The sequence below is a fragment of the Hyla sarda genome, chromosome 6 (assembly GCF_029499605.1).
Source record: "Hyla sarda isolate aHylSar1 chromosome 6, aHylSar1.hap1, whole genome shotgun sequence".
NCBI classification, from domain to species: domain Eukaryota; kingdom Metazoa; phylum Chordata; class Amphibia; order Anura; family Hylidae; genus Hyla; species Hyla sarda.
In genome coordinates, this window is record NC_079194.1 from 198,523,010 (window position 1) to 198,540,917 (window position 17,908).

The 17,908-nt window shown below is 41.6% G+C and overlaps 1 protein-coding gene across 2 annotated transcripts; it reads left to right on the forward strand.

Moving 5' to 3' along the window:
- The first annotated feature begins 61 nt into the window (after positions 1-61).
- On the forward strand, positions 62-17,016 carry DYNLRB2 (dynein light chain roadblock-type 2). 2 transcript variants are annotated; one of them, XM_056526138.1, is made up of 4 exons: positions 62-142; positions 2,367-2,442; positions 3,943-4,110; positions 14,178-14,293. In XM_056526138.1, exons 1-4 carry the CDS (start codon positions 140-142, stop codon positions 14,210-14,212), a joined length of 282 nt encoding a protein of 93 aa, XP_056382113.1. In that variant the 5' UTR covers positions 62-139; the 3' UTR covers positions 14,213-14,293. The 2 variants fall into 2 exon arrangements, with proteins under 2 accessions (XP_056382113.1, XP_056382110.1); XM_056526135.1 differs by lacking the exon at positions 14,178-14,293 and adding an exon at positions 16,613-17,016 and having other exon boundaries at positions 66-142.
- Positions 17,017-17,908: the final 892 nt, after the last annotated feature.

Here is a 17,908-nt window from a genome sequence, read left to right on the forward strand (position 1 = left end):
CAGGCGCGCCACGTGATTCCCTCGTGGAGAAAAGACCGCGCCTTAACCACTGCCCATCCTTACGTCATGTCCGGTGCGTGACCATAGTAACCGGGGAAGCGACGGTTTGTTTTCAGTTGTCTACAGCGGAGGAAGCAAGATGGTGAGTGCGGGTCTCCTGAGGGATAACTAAACCGGGGGATGGGTGATTCGTTTCTATTTCTCCTATGACCGGCCGGTCATAGGTCTGTGTATACATGATCTAGATCAATGTTTCCCAACAAGGGTGCAAAACTACAACTCCCAGCATGCCCGGACAGCCTTTCACCCTGGTTAAGAAACCATATTTTACATAATAGATTTTGTGTAATCCATTATAATACACACCCAAGCTGTCCACTGTCCTTTCATTGATATGTGGCTTTTATATAAAGAAAGATGTTCTGCAGCATCTGTGGTACAGTAGTGTATGATACAAACTGAAGCTGCTGAAGAACATCTTGGAGTGTCCGAATTGTTTAAATAAAAAAAAAAAATCCTGTTACTGTGTCGAAATAAAAAGCATACACTATACCCACCAGTATTAGCCTTGCTGCATCCAGCGCCTTTGTTTACATCGCTGTAGCGGTGACGTGATGGAACACACCACAGCCAATCACTGGGCTCTTGCCGACTACCGCAGAGGCCAGTGATTGGCAGTAGGATGCCAGGGTATTGCGCAGGGCACATCGTGCAGGGAGGACCTAAATGGTGGCAATGCATGCAGCAAGGTTAAGACAGGTAAGACCACTATGGGGGAGAATTATCAAAACCCGTACAGAGGAAGAGTGGTGCAGTTGCCCATAGCAACCAATCAGATCGCTTCTTTTGTTTTTAAAAAGGCCTCTAAAAAATGGAAGAAGTAATCTGATTGGTTGCTATGGGTAACTGCACAACTCTTTTTCTACACAGGTTTTGATAAATCTCCTGGCAGAGCAGGCAGTTCCTGCAGGGTCGACCAGTCAGAGGAAGTTAGGATCAGTAAGGATCGGGCACCCTTAGCAGGCGATCAGGGTAGGGAAGTAAGCTTTTATTTATTTTTTCATGTCAGCAGTGATTTGCACCAATCTGTTTGAACAGTAAGAGATGAGCAGCGCCTTTGTAACACCACTCATCCATTTATATTATTCAGGGTTTGACATCGAAATGTGATGTGTGTAGAAATGTTAACTGAAAATTCCCATTAAAGAGGGAATTCAGGTGTTTTGGAATTTATTTGCCCATTTCGTGCACTAGCACCATCTCTAGTCCTACAGCACCGTCATTTATTGAGCTGCATCCATGCATTTTATTATTGTAACTGGGTCATGTAATCACTAGTCTTACATTAAACACTGATTTTCTGGGGTATCAGAGTGGTCAGTCCTTGTCACCTTACCTGTGATTTACAGGATGAGATCATCACCTATCACATCACTCCTGCTAGCTCCCAGACCCCTCCCCACCCAGCTCTGTATCTATAATGCTGCTGCTTCCATCTCTATGGGATCAGGATATATTGTTGTTATGCACCTCCTTGAGCCAGTGCATGAAGGCCTGGCAGCATTATATTGCATATGTTGGTTGTGAAACTGGAAATCTTTTATTCAATGCAGAAAAGTAAACTAACATACTATTAAAGAGTAGCTCCCACCATCATTTTTATTTTTTACATTTCCCTACCTATTGCCCATTTATCCCTAAACCCCCTCCATGCCTTTTTAAAAATGTTTTACCAACTTAAGAAGTGAATTTTTAGAGCTGTAATGCTGCTCACTAAGCCCCAAGCAGCAGGCCGACTTCCCCAGCAGGTGCGACGTCACTGATGCCTGCTGGGGGCCGACTTCTGCCCTTACCTCCTCCTTCCAAAATGCAATTATCTTGTAAATATAATTATATTTTCTTTCATAAAAGACCTCAGATCAGACTTACCCTTGAGATTCAGTACGCACTGCCGCCAGCCTGTACGTACCAGGGGGGGCATCGAGCGAGGCCAGGGAGCCAATGCGCACTGCCCCAACGTTCACAGAGCTCGCTCATGCCTCTCTGGTTGACTGGCAGGGAGCGAGCGCTGGCTGACTGAATTCGGACTGATGCCTGGCCTGAATCAGTCCAAACTCAGCTGTGACGTCAGCCGCTTTGCAGCATGCCACCAGGAGTGAGACCCTAATGGCCGTATTTTCAAAGAAAAAAGAAAGTATTTTAAACTAATTTTTCAAAAATGAAATATGTTTTTTTTTTTTTTTTATATATATATATGTACTATAACATATTTTTTGTGAACATAAAGTTTCATGACAGTGCCCATTTTAAGTTTGCCATAGACTCACATACATAGACTGATTATCTTATTTATGCTTAATTTAAAGTCTGAAGTAGAAGAAACCCTGAAGAGGATTCAGTCCCAGAAAGGAGTGATTGGGACAATAGTAGTAAACGCTGAAGGTAAGATATGATGATGATTCCTTACAACCTAGATTCATGACTATATCTATTTTATCCCATTATTATCTTTTTTGGAAATTAGTGTCTTTGTGGTGTTACAATCCAGATACTACACTTGTCAGGTGACAACATCGATCTCCATGTTACTGAAGCTCTAGTGCCGTCACCTGTCATTTTCAGTAGGAAGGCCAATGCCATATTATTAGACAAGCCACTGTCCCTTCTAGTTCTGACACTGCTTTTTTAGTATTATATTTAAAAAGTTGCACAACGATAAGTCATTTGTTTAGCCCTAGTCTTATAAAGTAGGTATCAGCCAATGCTGGACAAATCCCAATACCCAGATAGTAAATAAACTTAGCAATTTGCTGCTGGTTCCTAACATTTTAAGTTGTTTGTAGATAGATGAGGGGTTAGCAGTGCTATCTGAAAAAATGCCGGGATGATGAGACACAATCCGCTTGGATGTAAATCAATACAAATATATTATTGTGTAAAGATTTCTTTATATAGCCAGTAAAAAAGAAAGAGAAGCGCTCCATATTGCATTAACCGGGCAAGTTGATATTTACAGTGGTTTACTGGAAGCGCTTACCCGGTAAGTTGTGCTAGTGTACCAGGCACCACACTGTTAGAAGTTTCCAAAATGCAGCCAGTCCCGCCACCACATAGGTGTAATGATAACAGCAACCTCCAAATACTCCCAAAGGACTTCAATAGGCGCAGAAAGGATGAGGAGTTATAGATGCATAAGCAATATCATTTATTTGCCAGTACAAATATCATTTTATTTAGCCAGTATCAGACGCGTTTCGGGACCGCACATCCCTTTCTCAATGAAAAATGGCTTTAACAGACATAGGTAACGGATTCACTATTTAACACAAAAAGGCGTGTACTAAAAAACCTGATTGACAGGTTACCTGGTATGAATGGCGCTTCACAGGAAAAGCATATTAATGACGTGTTTCACATGAAAAAAACTTTTAAAAAGTCAGTAATAGTAAAATCATGAAAATTAAAAATCAATGTCCTTTGTATGGTTTCTTGGTTGGTTTATAACTTTATTACATATTATTGGTGTAAATATGCATGTTTGGCATGGTTTACCTAAGAGCTCTGACTTTGTCCAATTTTGGTGTTTCCATATTTATCATTTCCACTGTTTCATGTTTCTGTGAGAAAGTGGTTAAAAAAAGATCCTATTGTCTGTCTACTTGGGTTCTAATATTCAGCAGGTATACTTCTGTTATATATGTTCCTTTCTGTTTTGATGTCTATGGAAGTTCTTATTGTCTGCCTGCTGCAGTGATCTAACAGCTCCTAAGAAGAACATATTTTTTCTCACTTATAGGTGGAATCTGTTCTCTAGAGGTAACACCACTGTATGTCTATGTACAGTATATGACTCCCGGTCATTGACTATTTGTGATAACATTCTTTCCAATACTAGTTTTACTGTAATGCATTCTTTTCATACGTACATGTATTGATTTTCAGGCATTCCTATCAGAACCACTCTAGATAACTCCACCACAGTACAGTATGCTGCGCTCCTTCACCAGCTCTCTATGAAAGCTAGAAGCACAGTACGTGATCTGGACCCTCAAAATGATCTGACATTCCTCAGGATCCGTTCCAAGAAGCATGAGATAATGGTTGCTCCAGGTACTACAGTATTTTACATCTGTTTTTCGTGTTGTACTGTGCACTGGTTTTCAAAAGGGTTATCAAAACCAGAACACTAACAATAGGGGAGAATTATCAAAACCTGTGCAGAGGAAAAGTTGCCCAAAACAACGAATCAGATTGCTTCTTTCATTTTTAAAAAGACCTCTGAAAAATGTAAGAAGCAATCTGATTGGTTGCTATGGGCAACTGGTCAACTTTTCCTCTGCACAAGTTTTGATAAATCTCCCCAAGTGTGCTTTATTCAGGGCCATTATAGATCTTAACCCCTTAAGGACTCAGGGTTTTTCCGTTTTTGCACTTTCGTTTTTTCCTCCTTACATTTTAAAAATCATAACCCTTTCAATTTTCCACCTAAAAATCCATATTATGGCTTATTTTTTGTGTCGCCAATTCTACTTTGCAGTGACATTAGTCATTTTACCCAAAAATGCACGGCGAAACAGAAAAAAAAAATCATTGTGCGACAAAATCGAAGAAAAAATGCCATTTTGTAACTTTTGGGAGCTTCCGTTTCTACGCAGTGCATATTTCGGTGAAAATTACACCTTATCATAATTCTGTAGGTCCATACGGTTAAAATGATACCCTACTTATATAGGTTTGATTTTGTCGCACTTCTGGAAAAAATCATAACTACATGCAGGAAAATTTATACGTTTAAAAATGTCATCCTCTGACCCCTATTACTTTTTTATTTTTCCACGTACAGGGTGGTATGAGGGCTCATTTTTTGTGCCGTGATCTGAAGTTTTTGTTTTAAGCAGACTTTTTGATCACTTTTTATTCATTTTTTAATGGTATAAAAAGTGACCAAAAATGCGCTTTTTTTTTGACTATGGAATTTTTTTGCGCGTATGCCATTGACCGTGCGGTTTAATTAATTATATATTTTTATAGTTCGGACATTTACGCACGCGGCGATACCACATATGTTTATTTTTATTTATTTTTTACACTGTTTTATTTTTTTTATTGGAAAAGGGGGGTGATTCAAACTTTTATTAGGGAAGGGGTTAAATGACCTTTATTAACACTTTTTTTTTTACATTTTTTTTGCAGTGTTATAGGTCTCCTATGGTGATCACTGGGGTGTATTAACACGCCTGTGATCAGTGTTATCGGCGCTTGACTGCTTCTGCCTGGATCTCAGGCACGGAGCAGTCATTCGCCGATCGGTCACCGAGGAGGCAGGTAAGGGCCCTCCCGGTGTCCTGTCAGCTGTTCGGGATGCCGCGATTTCACCACGGCGGTCCCGAACAGCCCGACTGAGCAGCTGGGTCACTTTCACTTTAGCCGCTTCTAAAGGGTTAATACCGCACATCGCCGCGATCGGCGATGTGTGGTATTAGCCGCGGGTCCCGGCCGTTGATGAGCGCCGGGACCGACGCGATATGATGCGGGATCGCGGCGCGATCCCGCTTCATATCGCGGGAGCCGGCACAGGATGTAAATATACGTCCTGCGTCGTTAAGGGGTTAAAGAGAAACTGACAGCTTGTTCACCAGTACTTACTCAACATATTGGGTTATAGTGCGGGCGAAAAGCTTTAAAGAGAGGGGTTCCTCACATTCATTGATGAAGTACTTATTGAGTTGCGGCCATTTAGATCTTCTTTCTTATTGTGCAGCGCTGTGTAATGGAGTCCAATAGTGTACTCGTTACACTATTTGCATATTCATAATGTGGGCGGGCCGGGCAGTGAATATTGAGGAGGCAAGGGAGCTTATCGAGCCGTCTTCTCGCCTCCATTCCTCAAAGCTGCACAATAGGAAAGAAGATATAAACAGCAAAAACTCTGCAAGTACTTCACCAATGAGAGTAACCCCTGTTCGCGTGCACTATAACCCAATAAATTGGACTTAGTTTGGGTGAACAAGCTGTCAGTTTCTCTTTAACCCCTTCCCGCTATTGGACGTATGCATACGTCCAGGCGAATTACACGTTCGCGCAAATGGACGTATGCATACGTCCAAGCGATCTCCTGCTCTGCCGCGGGCAGTGCAGGAGATCGCGGGTGGGACTCAGCTGTCAATCACAGCCGGAGTCCCACCGCAGCTGCCGGGGCCGCGATCGCGCCGGTCCCGGCAGCATTAACCCCATAGATGCCGTGATCAGTTCTGATCACGGCATCTATAGTGTTTGCAGGGGGAGCGCTCTCCCCCTGCCCATCAATCGCGTCGCCGCGATAAAATAAGGGGGATCGGGGGTGTCCAAGACACCCTCGATCCCCCTTGAAGAGATAGGAGTGAGGTGGCAGGGTTGCCACCCCTCCTATCCCTGCTATTGATCGGCGGAGCGGCCGACCAATAGAAGACTGGGGGCGGGGGGGTTAAAGTTCGGTTCCCCGCGCTATGCCCGCCCATCGGTGTCCGGGCACAGCGGGGGGAACCGTGCAGTAGCGGCGGCGGCGGCGATCACTTACGCGGCGGCGGCTGTGATCACGGCGGCGGTGGAGGTAAGTATGACGCCGCGTGTCCAGAGTCTGTTGCCTAGCAACATCTGCAGGGCGACAGTTTAGAGAGTGGTCTCTAAACTGTCGCCCTCCAGATGTTGCAAAACTACAACTCCCACCATGCCTTGACAGCTGTTTGCTGTGTTGGCATGCTGGGAGTTGTAGTTTTGCAAGATTTAGAGGGGTTCAGGCTAGAGATCACTGACAGTGGTCTCTAAACTGTAGCCCTCCAGATATTACAAAACTACAACTCCCAGCATGCTCAGACAGCAGTTTGCTGTCTTAGCATGCTGAGATTTGTAGTTTTGCAACATCTGGAGGGCCACAGTTTAGAGACCACTGTCAGTGATCTCCAGCCTGAACCCCTCTAAATCTTGCAAAACTACAACTCCCAGCATTCAGGAACAGCAAATGGCTGTCTCGGCATGCTGGGAGTTGTACTTGCGTGCATCCAGCTGTTGCATAACTACATCTCCCAGCATTCTCTTTGGCAATCAGTACATGCTGAGAGTTGTAGTTCTGCAACAGCTGGAGGCACACTGGTTGGGAAATACCGAGTTAGGTAATAGGTTCTATTACCCAACTCAGTATTTTCCAGTGTGCCTCCAGCTGTTGCAAAACTACAACTCCCAGCATGCACGTTCTGTCAGTGCATGCTGGGAGTTGTAGTTTTGCCCCCCCCCCCCCTCCCATGTGAATGTACAGGTTACATTCACACTGGCGGCGGATTACAGTGAATTCCCTGCTTCAGGTTTGAGCTGCAGCAGCCGCAGCTCAAACTCCTAGCGGGAGACTCAGTGTAATCCGCCGTCAGTGTGAATGTAACCTAAAAACACTACACTACACTAACATAAAATAAAGAGTAAAACACTACATATACACACGTACACTGCCCCCCCCCCTACCACCCCCCCCTTCCCCCCCAATAAAAATGAAAAACGTATCCTACTGCAGTGTTTCCAAAACGGAACCTCCAGCTGTTGCAAAACAAAAACTCCCAGCATTTCCGGACAGCCATTGACTGTCCAAGCATGCTGGGAGTTTAGCAACAGCTGGAGGCACCCTGTTTGGGAATCACTGGCTTAGAATACCCCTATGTCCACCCCTATGCAAATCCCTAATTTGGGCCTCAAATGCACATGGCGCTCTCACTTTGGAGCCCTGGCGTATTTCAAGGCAACAGTTTAGGGCCACATATGGGGTATCGCCGTACTCGGGAGAAATTGCCTAACAAATTTTGGGGGGCTTTTTCTCCTTTTACCCCTTATGAAAAGGTAAAGTTGGGGTCTACACCAGCATGTTAGTGTAAAAAAAAAAACATTTTTGTACACTAACATACTGGTGTTGCCCCATACTTTAAAATTTCACAAGCGGTAAAAGAAAAAAAGCCTCCAAAGTTTGTAACACATTTTCTCCTGAGGACGGAGATACCCCATATGTGGGCGCAAAGTGTTCTGGGGACGCACAACAAGGCTCAGAAGGGAGAGTGCACCATGTAAATTTGAGGTCTAAATTGGTGATTTGCACAGGGGTGGCTGATTTTACAGTGGTTCTGACATAAGTGCAAAACAATAAATACCCACATGTGACCCCATTTTGGAAACTACACCCCTCACGGAATGTAACAAGGGGTATAGTGAGCCCTAACACCCAACAGGTGTCTGACAGATCTTTGAAACAGGGGTCTGTGAAAATGAAAAATAAAATTTTTAATTTACACAGCCCACTGTTCCAAAGATACGTCAAATGCCAGTGGGGTGTAAATTCTCCCTGCACCCCTTATTACCTTCCGTGAGGGGTGTAGTTTTAAAAATGGGGTCACATGTGGGGGGTCCACTGTTCTGGCACCACGGGGGGCTTTGGAAATGCACATGGCCAAATTCTCTCTCCAAAAGCTCAATGATGCTCCTTCTCTTCTGAGCATTGTAGTTCGCCCCCAGTGCACTTCACGTCCACTTATTGGGTATTTCCATACTCAGAAGAGATGGGGTTACAAATTTTGGGGGGTATTTTCTGCTATTATCCCTTGTAAAAATGTAAAATTTGGGGGAAAACAAGCATTTTAGTGTAAAAAAAATATTTTTTTTTTTACATATGCAAAAGTCGTGAAACACCTGTGGGGTATTAAGGTTCACTTTACCCCTTGTTACGTTCCCCAAGGGGTCTAGTTTCCAAAATAGTATGCCATGTGTTTTTTTTTTTTCTGTCCTGGCACCATAGGTGCTTCCTAAATGCGGCATGCCCCCAGAGCAAAATTTGCTTCCAAAAAGCCAAATGAGACTCCTTCTCTTCTGAGACCTGTAGTGCGCCAGAAGAGCACTTTTCATCCCCATATTGGGTGTCTTCTGAATCAGGAGAAATTGGGCTTCAAATGTTGGGGGGTATTTTCTGCTATTACCTTTTTTAAAAATGTTAAATTTTTGCTAAACCAAGCATTTTTGGTAAAAAAAAAATTATTTTTTTTACATATGCAAAAGTCGTGAAACACCTGTGGGGTATTAAGGTTCACTTTATCCCTTGTTACGTTCCTCAAGGAGTCTAGTTTCCAAAATGGTATGCCATGTCGTTTTTTTTTGCTGTCCTGGCACCATAGGGGCTTCCTAAATGCGACATGCCCCCCGAGCAAAATTTGCTCTCAAAAAGCCAAATATGACTCCTTCTCTTCTGAGCATTGTAGTTCGCCCGTAATGCACTTCAGGTCAACTTATGGGGTACCTCCATACTCAGAAGAGATGGGGTTACAAATTTTGGGGGGTATTTTCTGCTATTAACCCTTGCAAAAATGTGAAATTTGGGGGGAAACACACATTTTAGTGAAATTTTTTTTTTTTTTTTTTACATATGCAAAAGTCATGAAACACCTGTGGGGTATTAAGGCTCACTTAATTCCTTTTTACGTTCCTCAAGGGGTCTAGTTTCCAAAATGGTATGCCATGTTTTTTTTATTTGCTGTTTTGGCACCATAGGGGCTTCCTAAATGCAACATGCCCCCAAAAAACCATTTCAGAAAAACGTACTCTCCAAAATCCCCTTGTCGCTCCTTCGCTTCTGAGCCCTCTACTGCGCCCGCCGAACAATTTACATAGACATATGAGGTATGTGCTTACTCGAGAGAAATTGGGCTACAAATTCAAGTATAAATTTTATCCTTTTACCCCTTGTAAAAATTCAAAAATTGGGTCTACAAGAACATGCAAGTGTAAAAAATGAAGATTTTGAATTTTCTCCTTCACTTTGCTGCTTTTACCGTGAAACACCTAAAGGGTTAAAACACTTACTGAATGTCATTTTGAATACTTTGGGGGGTGCAGTTTTTGTAATGGGGTCATTTATGGGGTATTTCTAATATGAAGACCCTTCAAATCCACTTCAAACCTGAACTGGTCCATGAAAAATAGCGAGTTTGAAAATTTTGTGAAAAATTGTAAAATTGCTGCTGAACTTTGAAGCCCTCTGGTGTCTTCCAAAAGTAAAAACATGTCAATTTTATGATTAAAATATAAAGTAGACATATTGTATATGTGAATCCAAAAAAAATAATATTTGGAATATCAATTTTCCTTACAAACAGAGAGCTTCAAAGTTAGAAAAATGCAAAATTTTCAATTTTTTCATCAAATTTTGGGATTTTTCACCAAGAAAGGATGCAAGTTACCACAAAAATTTACCACTATGTTAAAGTAGAATATGTCACGAAAAAACAATCTCGGAATCAGATTGATAAGTAAAAGCATTCCAGAGTTATTAATGTTTAAAGTGACAGTGGTCAGATGTGCAAAAAAGGGCTGCGTCCTAGAGGTGAAAATGGGCTGTGTCCTTAAGGGGTTAATACGAACAAAAGATGGAGTCATCCTACTTTACTGAGTAATTTAACTCTGTTAGGGTAAGGCATAAGGGATTGTCTGTGTTTACAATTGTTACTTGTCTCTTGACAATAAATTAATCCCAAGGTGTCCCACACAGAGCTAATTTAAAAAAATAAAGCTCAGGGTGTGTGTGCTATTACGATTTGGCTCCATTCACCTCAATGCAACTGAGCATACCACAGACAACTTGAGGACCCCGTTACTAGGGACAATTACAATTTTGGAACATGATTCGTATCAACAAAATGTATAAAAATGCATTACTCTCTAAAACGTAACTTTATTTAATCCATACTAAAATAAGTGTGTGTGTGTGTGTGTGTGTGTGTGTGTGTGTATATATATATAGCCATACAAAAAAGACGATTGCTGCAGCACACTGGAGTATTGGAGTAAATATTCAAGTGGTTTATTCCATTCCAAAGAGCTACGTTTCAACCACCCATGTGGCCTTTTTCAAGCACGTGCTTTAAAAAGGCCACATGGGTGGCTGAAACGTAGCTCTTTGGAATGGAATAAACCACTTGAATATTTACTCAAGTGTGCTGCAGCAAACTTCTTTTTTTTTTTTGTGTGTGGATGACTGTGGGCCTTGGACCTGGGCTGTCTCTGCTGCTTTGCACCTAACTACCAGGGTATACTGAGGTGATGCTCAACCTTGAACTTGTAAGATTGGGGGGGGGGGGGGCTCAGCGGTCCCTTCCTCTCCATTATCCCCCTGTCTAGCAAAGCAAGATTGCCACCCTTATGAGGGTTATTACTACCATTACAGTAAAATCTTCCTTAGCGGACACTTCTCAATAAGGGACACCTCCCAATAGCGGACAGTTTTTTTTTTTTTCCTCCCCGGCAAAGTCCATAAGACTTTATGTATTTGCACCCTCCGAATAGAGGACATTCCCAATAGCGGACGCGGGCACACCCAATAGGGGACAAAACACAACCAGGCTTATGTGCTGGCCCATACCTTGTACACAGGGCCGCCGTCAGGGGGATTACAGCCAATACCCCAGTAAGGGGCCTGTGCAAATTCATCACTCCATCTTTACAACCCCCTGTACCATTACATCCCCCTGTGCCATTTCTTTCCCCTCTTACCCCTTGTGCCACATCACTATGGCTGCGGGCACTGACGAGTGATCAGAGTCAAGAGTGTCACTTGTCACTGTTGTCTATCATTGAGTGCAGCGCAGAGAACGCGTCAGGAGAATGTCAAACCTGCTTAGAGCCCCATCATCTGAGCCTAATGGCCAGGTAAGAAGAATAACAGGGGGGTGGGGGAAAGGGGAAAAGTCATGTGGCACAAGGTGTAAGGGGGATGATTTGGCACAGGGCACAGTGGGAATAAAGTGACACAGGGGATAAAGGAGGAAAGTGGCATTGGAGGGATCAACAAGGGGAATAAAATGGCATGGGAGAACGAAATGGTACAGGGGGTAATAAGAGGAGATTAAAGGGTAGTGAGAGATTCTACTGTAATAATGCTTTTTATCGTGTTTTATAGGTAATTACACTCTGGAGCGAGTACAGTATTCGGTCATTTAGAAAGATTTTTGAGCCTTTTTTTTCCCAATAGGGGACATCTCTTAATAGCTGACACTTTTTTTTTCTCCCCGTGATTGTCCGCTATTGGAAGATTCTACTGTAGTTAAAGAACTACTGCATGTACCAAAAAAAAATAATTCTGTACCAAAAATTCTAATTCTAAGGTCTAATAGCCTTTTAACCCGTTATCGCCCCCGTTAATACCGACCGTTATTTTGTGACAGGCGATTAGTAATGGGAGAATTAGTGTATGCACTATCCCGTTCATACGCCCGTCACAAAATAATGGCTGTTATTAATAACTGGCAATAACGGGTTAAAACAGCTATTAGAAAAATCCCATAGACTATAATGTGGTTTTCTAACGGCCGTTAGTGATTTTGTGCCGCCGCATAACTGCCGATTTCCTAACGGGCGTTCATAACGGAAGTGTTTTCATAGTGTGAAAGGGGCCTAAACATGATGCAGGTGGCTGTCTGGAGATGTATCATGGTAGGTATCAGCACCAAAAGCAAGTGGCATTAACTGACCAAATCAGGCCCATAAATATGTCTAGGGTATCTAAACAGGTCTGAGCCACAGAGCTATGGAATAGAATAACTATCTACCACACAAATAAATGAAGATACATAAGTGACATATAAACATATCAGATACATTGTCACACTACAGTAGAACAGCGTGCAAATATGGAAAAATGACCATGCATCCTATCCAGAACACATCTCACCTCTACCCCAAACATGTTTTTGCTGAAATGCTTCGTCAGGGGGCGTGTCTCACAAGCTTACTGTGTGTTTGTGTGTGTGTGTGTGTGTGTGTATGTATGTATGTGTATATATGTATAATATATATATATATATATATATATAAATAATAGTATGGCAACCAATCATTCAATCCTAGTTAGGGCAACATGTGTGGGACTTACTATTATGATGACCCTTGTGCCGAAACTGGCGGGTGATGTGACAGGCGCGTGTCCACGGCGAATCCATTATGCGCATATATCAGGACCCGCCCGGGGCCACTATATACTGTGCGTGGGATGTGGGTGAAGGTCTCACTCGCACTTCCGGAAGTAGCGGTCATGTGACCGAGAATCAGATGATCGCACAACGCTGCATAGCGATCACCGGCTTCTACAGGTGTCGCTATGCAGTGGGGACGCATGAACCATGACAGGACCAGACATACAAAACAACATTGAAGACATTTAGACATAAAACTAAAAAATACAAATCCAGTGATGATAAGAGTGTGTGATGTGAAAGTGAAAAAAATGGAAAATAACAATGGTAAAAACACTTACCACCACCGAGGATGAATCTAGAAAAATATAAGGTTAGGCATACTTGCCTCTAACAGACACAATTAATATGCAATATGATTAAATACAGTTTAAGTACTATAATGGTAGAATGAAAAAATAAATTAATATGCTATCACAAATGTACTTACCTAAAACTCATTAAATAAGACTAAAGGAAGATAAATTACACCTGCCCATGGTCATGTAATAGGTAAAATATGAATAAAGTGCATCACATGCAAAAATTTAGACAACTAAAGTCCATGATCATGTCGTGTAGTTGCATAATGGCAAACAGAAAGATATGGTCACAAATAAGGTGCATGGTCATATGTCCTGTGGATACATTAAAGATATATAAAATGTCAATGTCCGAACCACATATCGCGATAAAAAGGGGGAAAAATATGGAAATTGATGATAATGGAAGTTCATAGATATATTATTCCCAACGAAGGTCGCCAACATAACCTATGAAAAACCGAATGGAATGATTATTATAGACAAATACAGACCAGAAAAGAAATGAAAAGATGACTAATACTTATACCAAAACCATCCAGTTAAAAACACTTAAAATGTGGATGACCCCCAAATCCAGACACACTAGACAAAAGTAGACAAAAGTGTTCCTGCTACAATATACTATCAACGAAGTCTTAGATGAACGGGGCGAAAGTAATATAATCGTTCAACCCAAAGGGATCAGATGGATCAGATCTCCAATTAGAGATCAGATGGATCCATCGACTGAAAACTCTTCATCCATTTGGGTTGAATGAATATTTTAGTTTTGGCGCGTTTTATTTATAATATATATATATATATATATGAATATGCAAAGCAGCTCATTACACCACCTTATTAGGTAGTGTTCCCTGGTATCAGCTTAGCTCCTGTTAAGGAATATGAAAAGCTAATCGGGATTTCAGCCAAGCCAGACTACTTCCCAACAGGAAAGTTTCTACCCATTCTCGGTGGTGGTAAGTGTTTTCGCCATTATTTTCATTTTTTTAACTTTCACTCCTTTCACATCACACACTCTTTATCATCATACCATATATATATATATATATATATATATATATATATAATACTCACCCCGTAAGCTTGTGAGAGACAGCCACCCGCATCATGATGTTTAAATGATTACATCTACCTCACAATTATCTGCCTGTGTATTCTGTGTACCCATCTCCTTTCTGCTTTTTATGGTAATTTTATCTATATTTTTGTACATCAATAAAGATTTTCTATGATTTATATTACATGGATTGGTTCACTATGGTCCTTGTTTTTTTGGTGATCCTACGTGTTTAGCCTAAACTAGGTTTGTGTATAGAATCTGGCACAAATATTACATCCATCACAGAGAGGGGACTTATCATTACTAATTACCATAAGCATCACCTGATTACAAAAAATGGTAGCATCCATCCGTTCCTTTAGCACAACACTGATGATGGTCCTATTGGTCAGGAATGCTAGGTCCATTCTAACCAGCAGTCATAAATAGGGGCCACCCTTCCCATTGATGCCGAAACCCACTGGTTACTGCATCACCCCCCTTGAGCGCCTGCCGCGGAAGTGCGTTCCAAGGTGGAATGCAGCCGCACATGAATAGTGAGGACCAGCACAATACTAGGATGCGCTAACAAAATAAAAAAACAAACCCATACTGAACCATCGTGCCAGCATGATATAAGCCTAAAGCAAGACCAGACCATGCATTATAGGGGTGGACCAAATACGTGGTTGGCCTACACTATATAAGACCAGAAAATATCTGTCAAGACAAGGTATACTGTAAGGTAACCAGCAAAAAATACCCTCCAGATATATGCCATGCTAAAGGTCAGGCAAGTAACTCCATTATGTAGAAAATATACAGAACAAAAATGATGCGTGTGCAAACTTCATGGTTATATGACCTATAATGACCCATATTGTTCCAATGGAGGGGCTACAGATCAGGGGTAAACCCAATATGGTTAAATTCCTATGTCTATAAATGCCCACTCCACAAATAATGCACATTTAGGGGGAGATTTATCAAAACCTGTCCAGAGGAAAAGTTGCTGAGTTGCCCATAGCAACCAATCAGATCGCTTCTTTCATTTTTCAGAGGCCTTTTCAAAAATGAAAGAAGCAATCTGATTTTGTTGCAACGAGCAACTCAGCAACTTTTCCTCTGGACAGGTTTTGATAAATCTCCCCCTTAGAGAAAGCTATCAAAATGTAATTGTTCATTCACCCCTTCGGGTATACCGTATTCAGTTTGAAGATCCATCTGGACTCTTTTTGTGTGACAATCCTCTCCTGATATCAGATTTTATTACTTTGAAGCATAATGTTAGTAGATTACCTCCATTCTTTTCATTCAGGTGTTGGGCAATGGGCTTATCTCTACGATTATTAACATCACCCACATGTTCAAAAATTATTTTTCTAAACTCTCTCACAGTTTTGCCTATATACACCATAGGCCGCATGTGCAAATGCAGATTTAGACTTAGCAGCTGGTGAGAGAATTTTCAAAGTTGGAAAAATATGATTCAGGCTGGTAACATATTCACTGCCCACACTTATAAATTGGCAAGCCCTACATTTAAAAGTACCCTTGCCCCTCCTGATAAGCCAACTCTGTCATCTTGTTTGAGGTTGGAAGTGGCTGGTAACTGACCTATCCATGAGGGTACAACTTTGACGCTACTAGAGTAGTCCTGCTAGAAATGTTAAACCTGTGATTTTATAAATATACAGTGGTCCCTCAAGTCACGACCATTGTATGTTGAGACCATAAATCTATGGAAACCTGGTAAATGGTTCTGAAGCCCCAAAATGTCATCTAAGAATAGGAAAAAGTGAGGATTAAAGAAAAACCTGTAGATAACTAATATAGATAAATCAAGTCCTATAAAAGCAAGGAAGATCAGCTGTGAGCCGTAAATACGGGGATATTATTGGGGCACTTCCATCAGGCTGTGTGCGGGATCAAGAGGAAGTGAGCATAAGAGAATATGGGGTTTGTTTATATATTTTTTTTGTCTTTCCATTCCCTGGTATGTGTTTGTTTCTTTCTCTTTGGGATTACATAACCAAGAACATACAGGGGTTAAAAGAAAATAATTCCCATCACACTGTAAACCCCTCAGCAGACACTTTTTACTATAACACCAAAAGTGACACACTCTGTACAAACTGAAGTCTATTGTCTTGTTGGTTATTAATGTGACTTTTTTTATATTTTATTCAGCATTACATCATGAAGATATTTAATTTTCACCTATTGCTTTTTTTCAGATAAAGACTATCTCCTGATTGTTATCCAGAATCCATCCGACTAAGAATGCACCACAAAGTTCTGTATTTAATAAGAATTTGTCTTCCCCCAAGGGCAGTAAATGGGACAAAGATGCAACTTTTTAAGTTTTTAAGAACTAAAGGAGACAGATGTGCAGAAGTAGGAGAGCACATCTAAGATACATCTAGGCACTTACGTTCACTATTGTGTGCTTAAGAGCCTATGTTGTAGCTTAGGCTTTTCCTGGAGAAGACATATTAGAAGTTCTATCCTACATCAGCATGTCTGCCTTGCTGTTTTGCAATGCTGCTAACTTTATATGACAACTTCACGGTCCTACAAGTCAAATGTGTTTATTAATTTACAATAAAGTATTATTTGCAAATAAATGATACATTCCAAACTAGTGTATACTAACTGACTCCATAATAAATCTTGCTACAAGTCCTGGATGTTAGTAAAGGCAATCCTTAACTCTCTACAGTTTCTGGAAGGAACTTGGCAGTCATTTTCTTTTCAACAACAAGTCTGCATTGTACAACAGCTTAAAGGGGTACTCCGCTGCTCAGCGTTTGGAACAAACTGTTCCGAAAGCTGGAGCCGGGAGCTCGTGACGTGATACCCCACCCCCTCAATGCAAGTCTATGGGAGGGGGCATGACGGCTGTCATGCCCCCTCCCATAGACTTGCATTGAAAGGACGGAGCATGATGTCATAAGGGGGCAGGGCTATGACGTCACTAGCTGCCAATTCCAGCGTTCAGAACAGTTTGTTCCAAATGCTGAGCAGCGGAGTACCCCTTTAACAATAAATGCAAAAAAAAAGTGAGAGAGAAAAAATGGGAAGAAAAGGCAAAAGAATGTGCACCCCAAGTTAAAATTATAATTAATAATTCACATAAGTGTATAAACCAACATAAAAAGATTGGGACCACAGACACTTGAAAATGTTTAAAAAAAACAAATGGCGTTAGGGATATTCACCATAAGGGTGTTTACCTTCCACCTGCCGTGCTCTTTAAACTGCACTACTATGTATGTGGAGCAGGACACCAGCAACTGATTGACAATATAGGCTAGGGTTGTTTCAGTAACGTCAGTACGGCTTGTGCCTTAACGTGCGCGCTCCTGATACAAATCAGGATGGAATTCCACTGGAATATTCCACACGGACATTCTGCTACAGCAGAGTTCCATTGATTTCAATGGAATTTTGATGCACTGTTGACAATCCGAGCGGTCTGGATCGTGCAAATATGTGGAATTTCTGCCCATTTTTTCCTGGCGGACATTTTG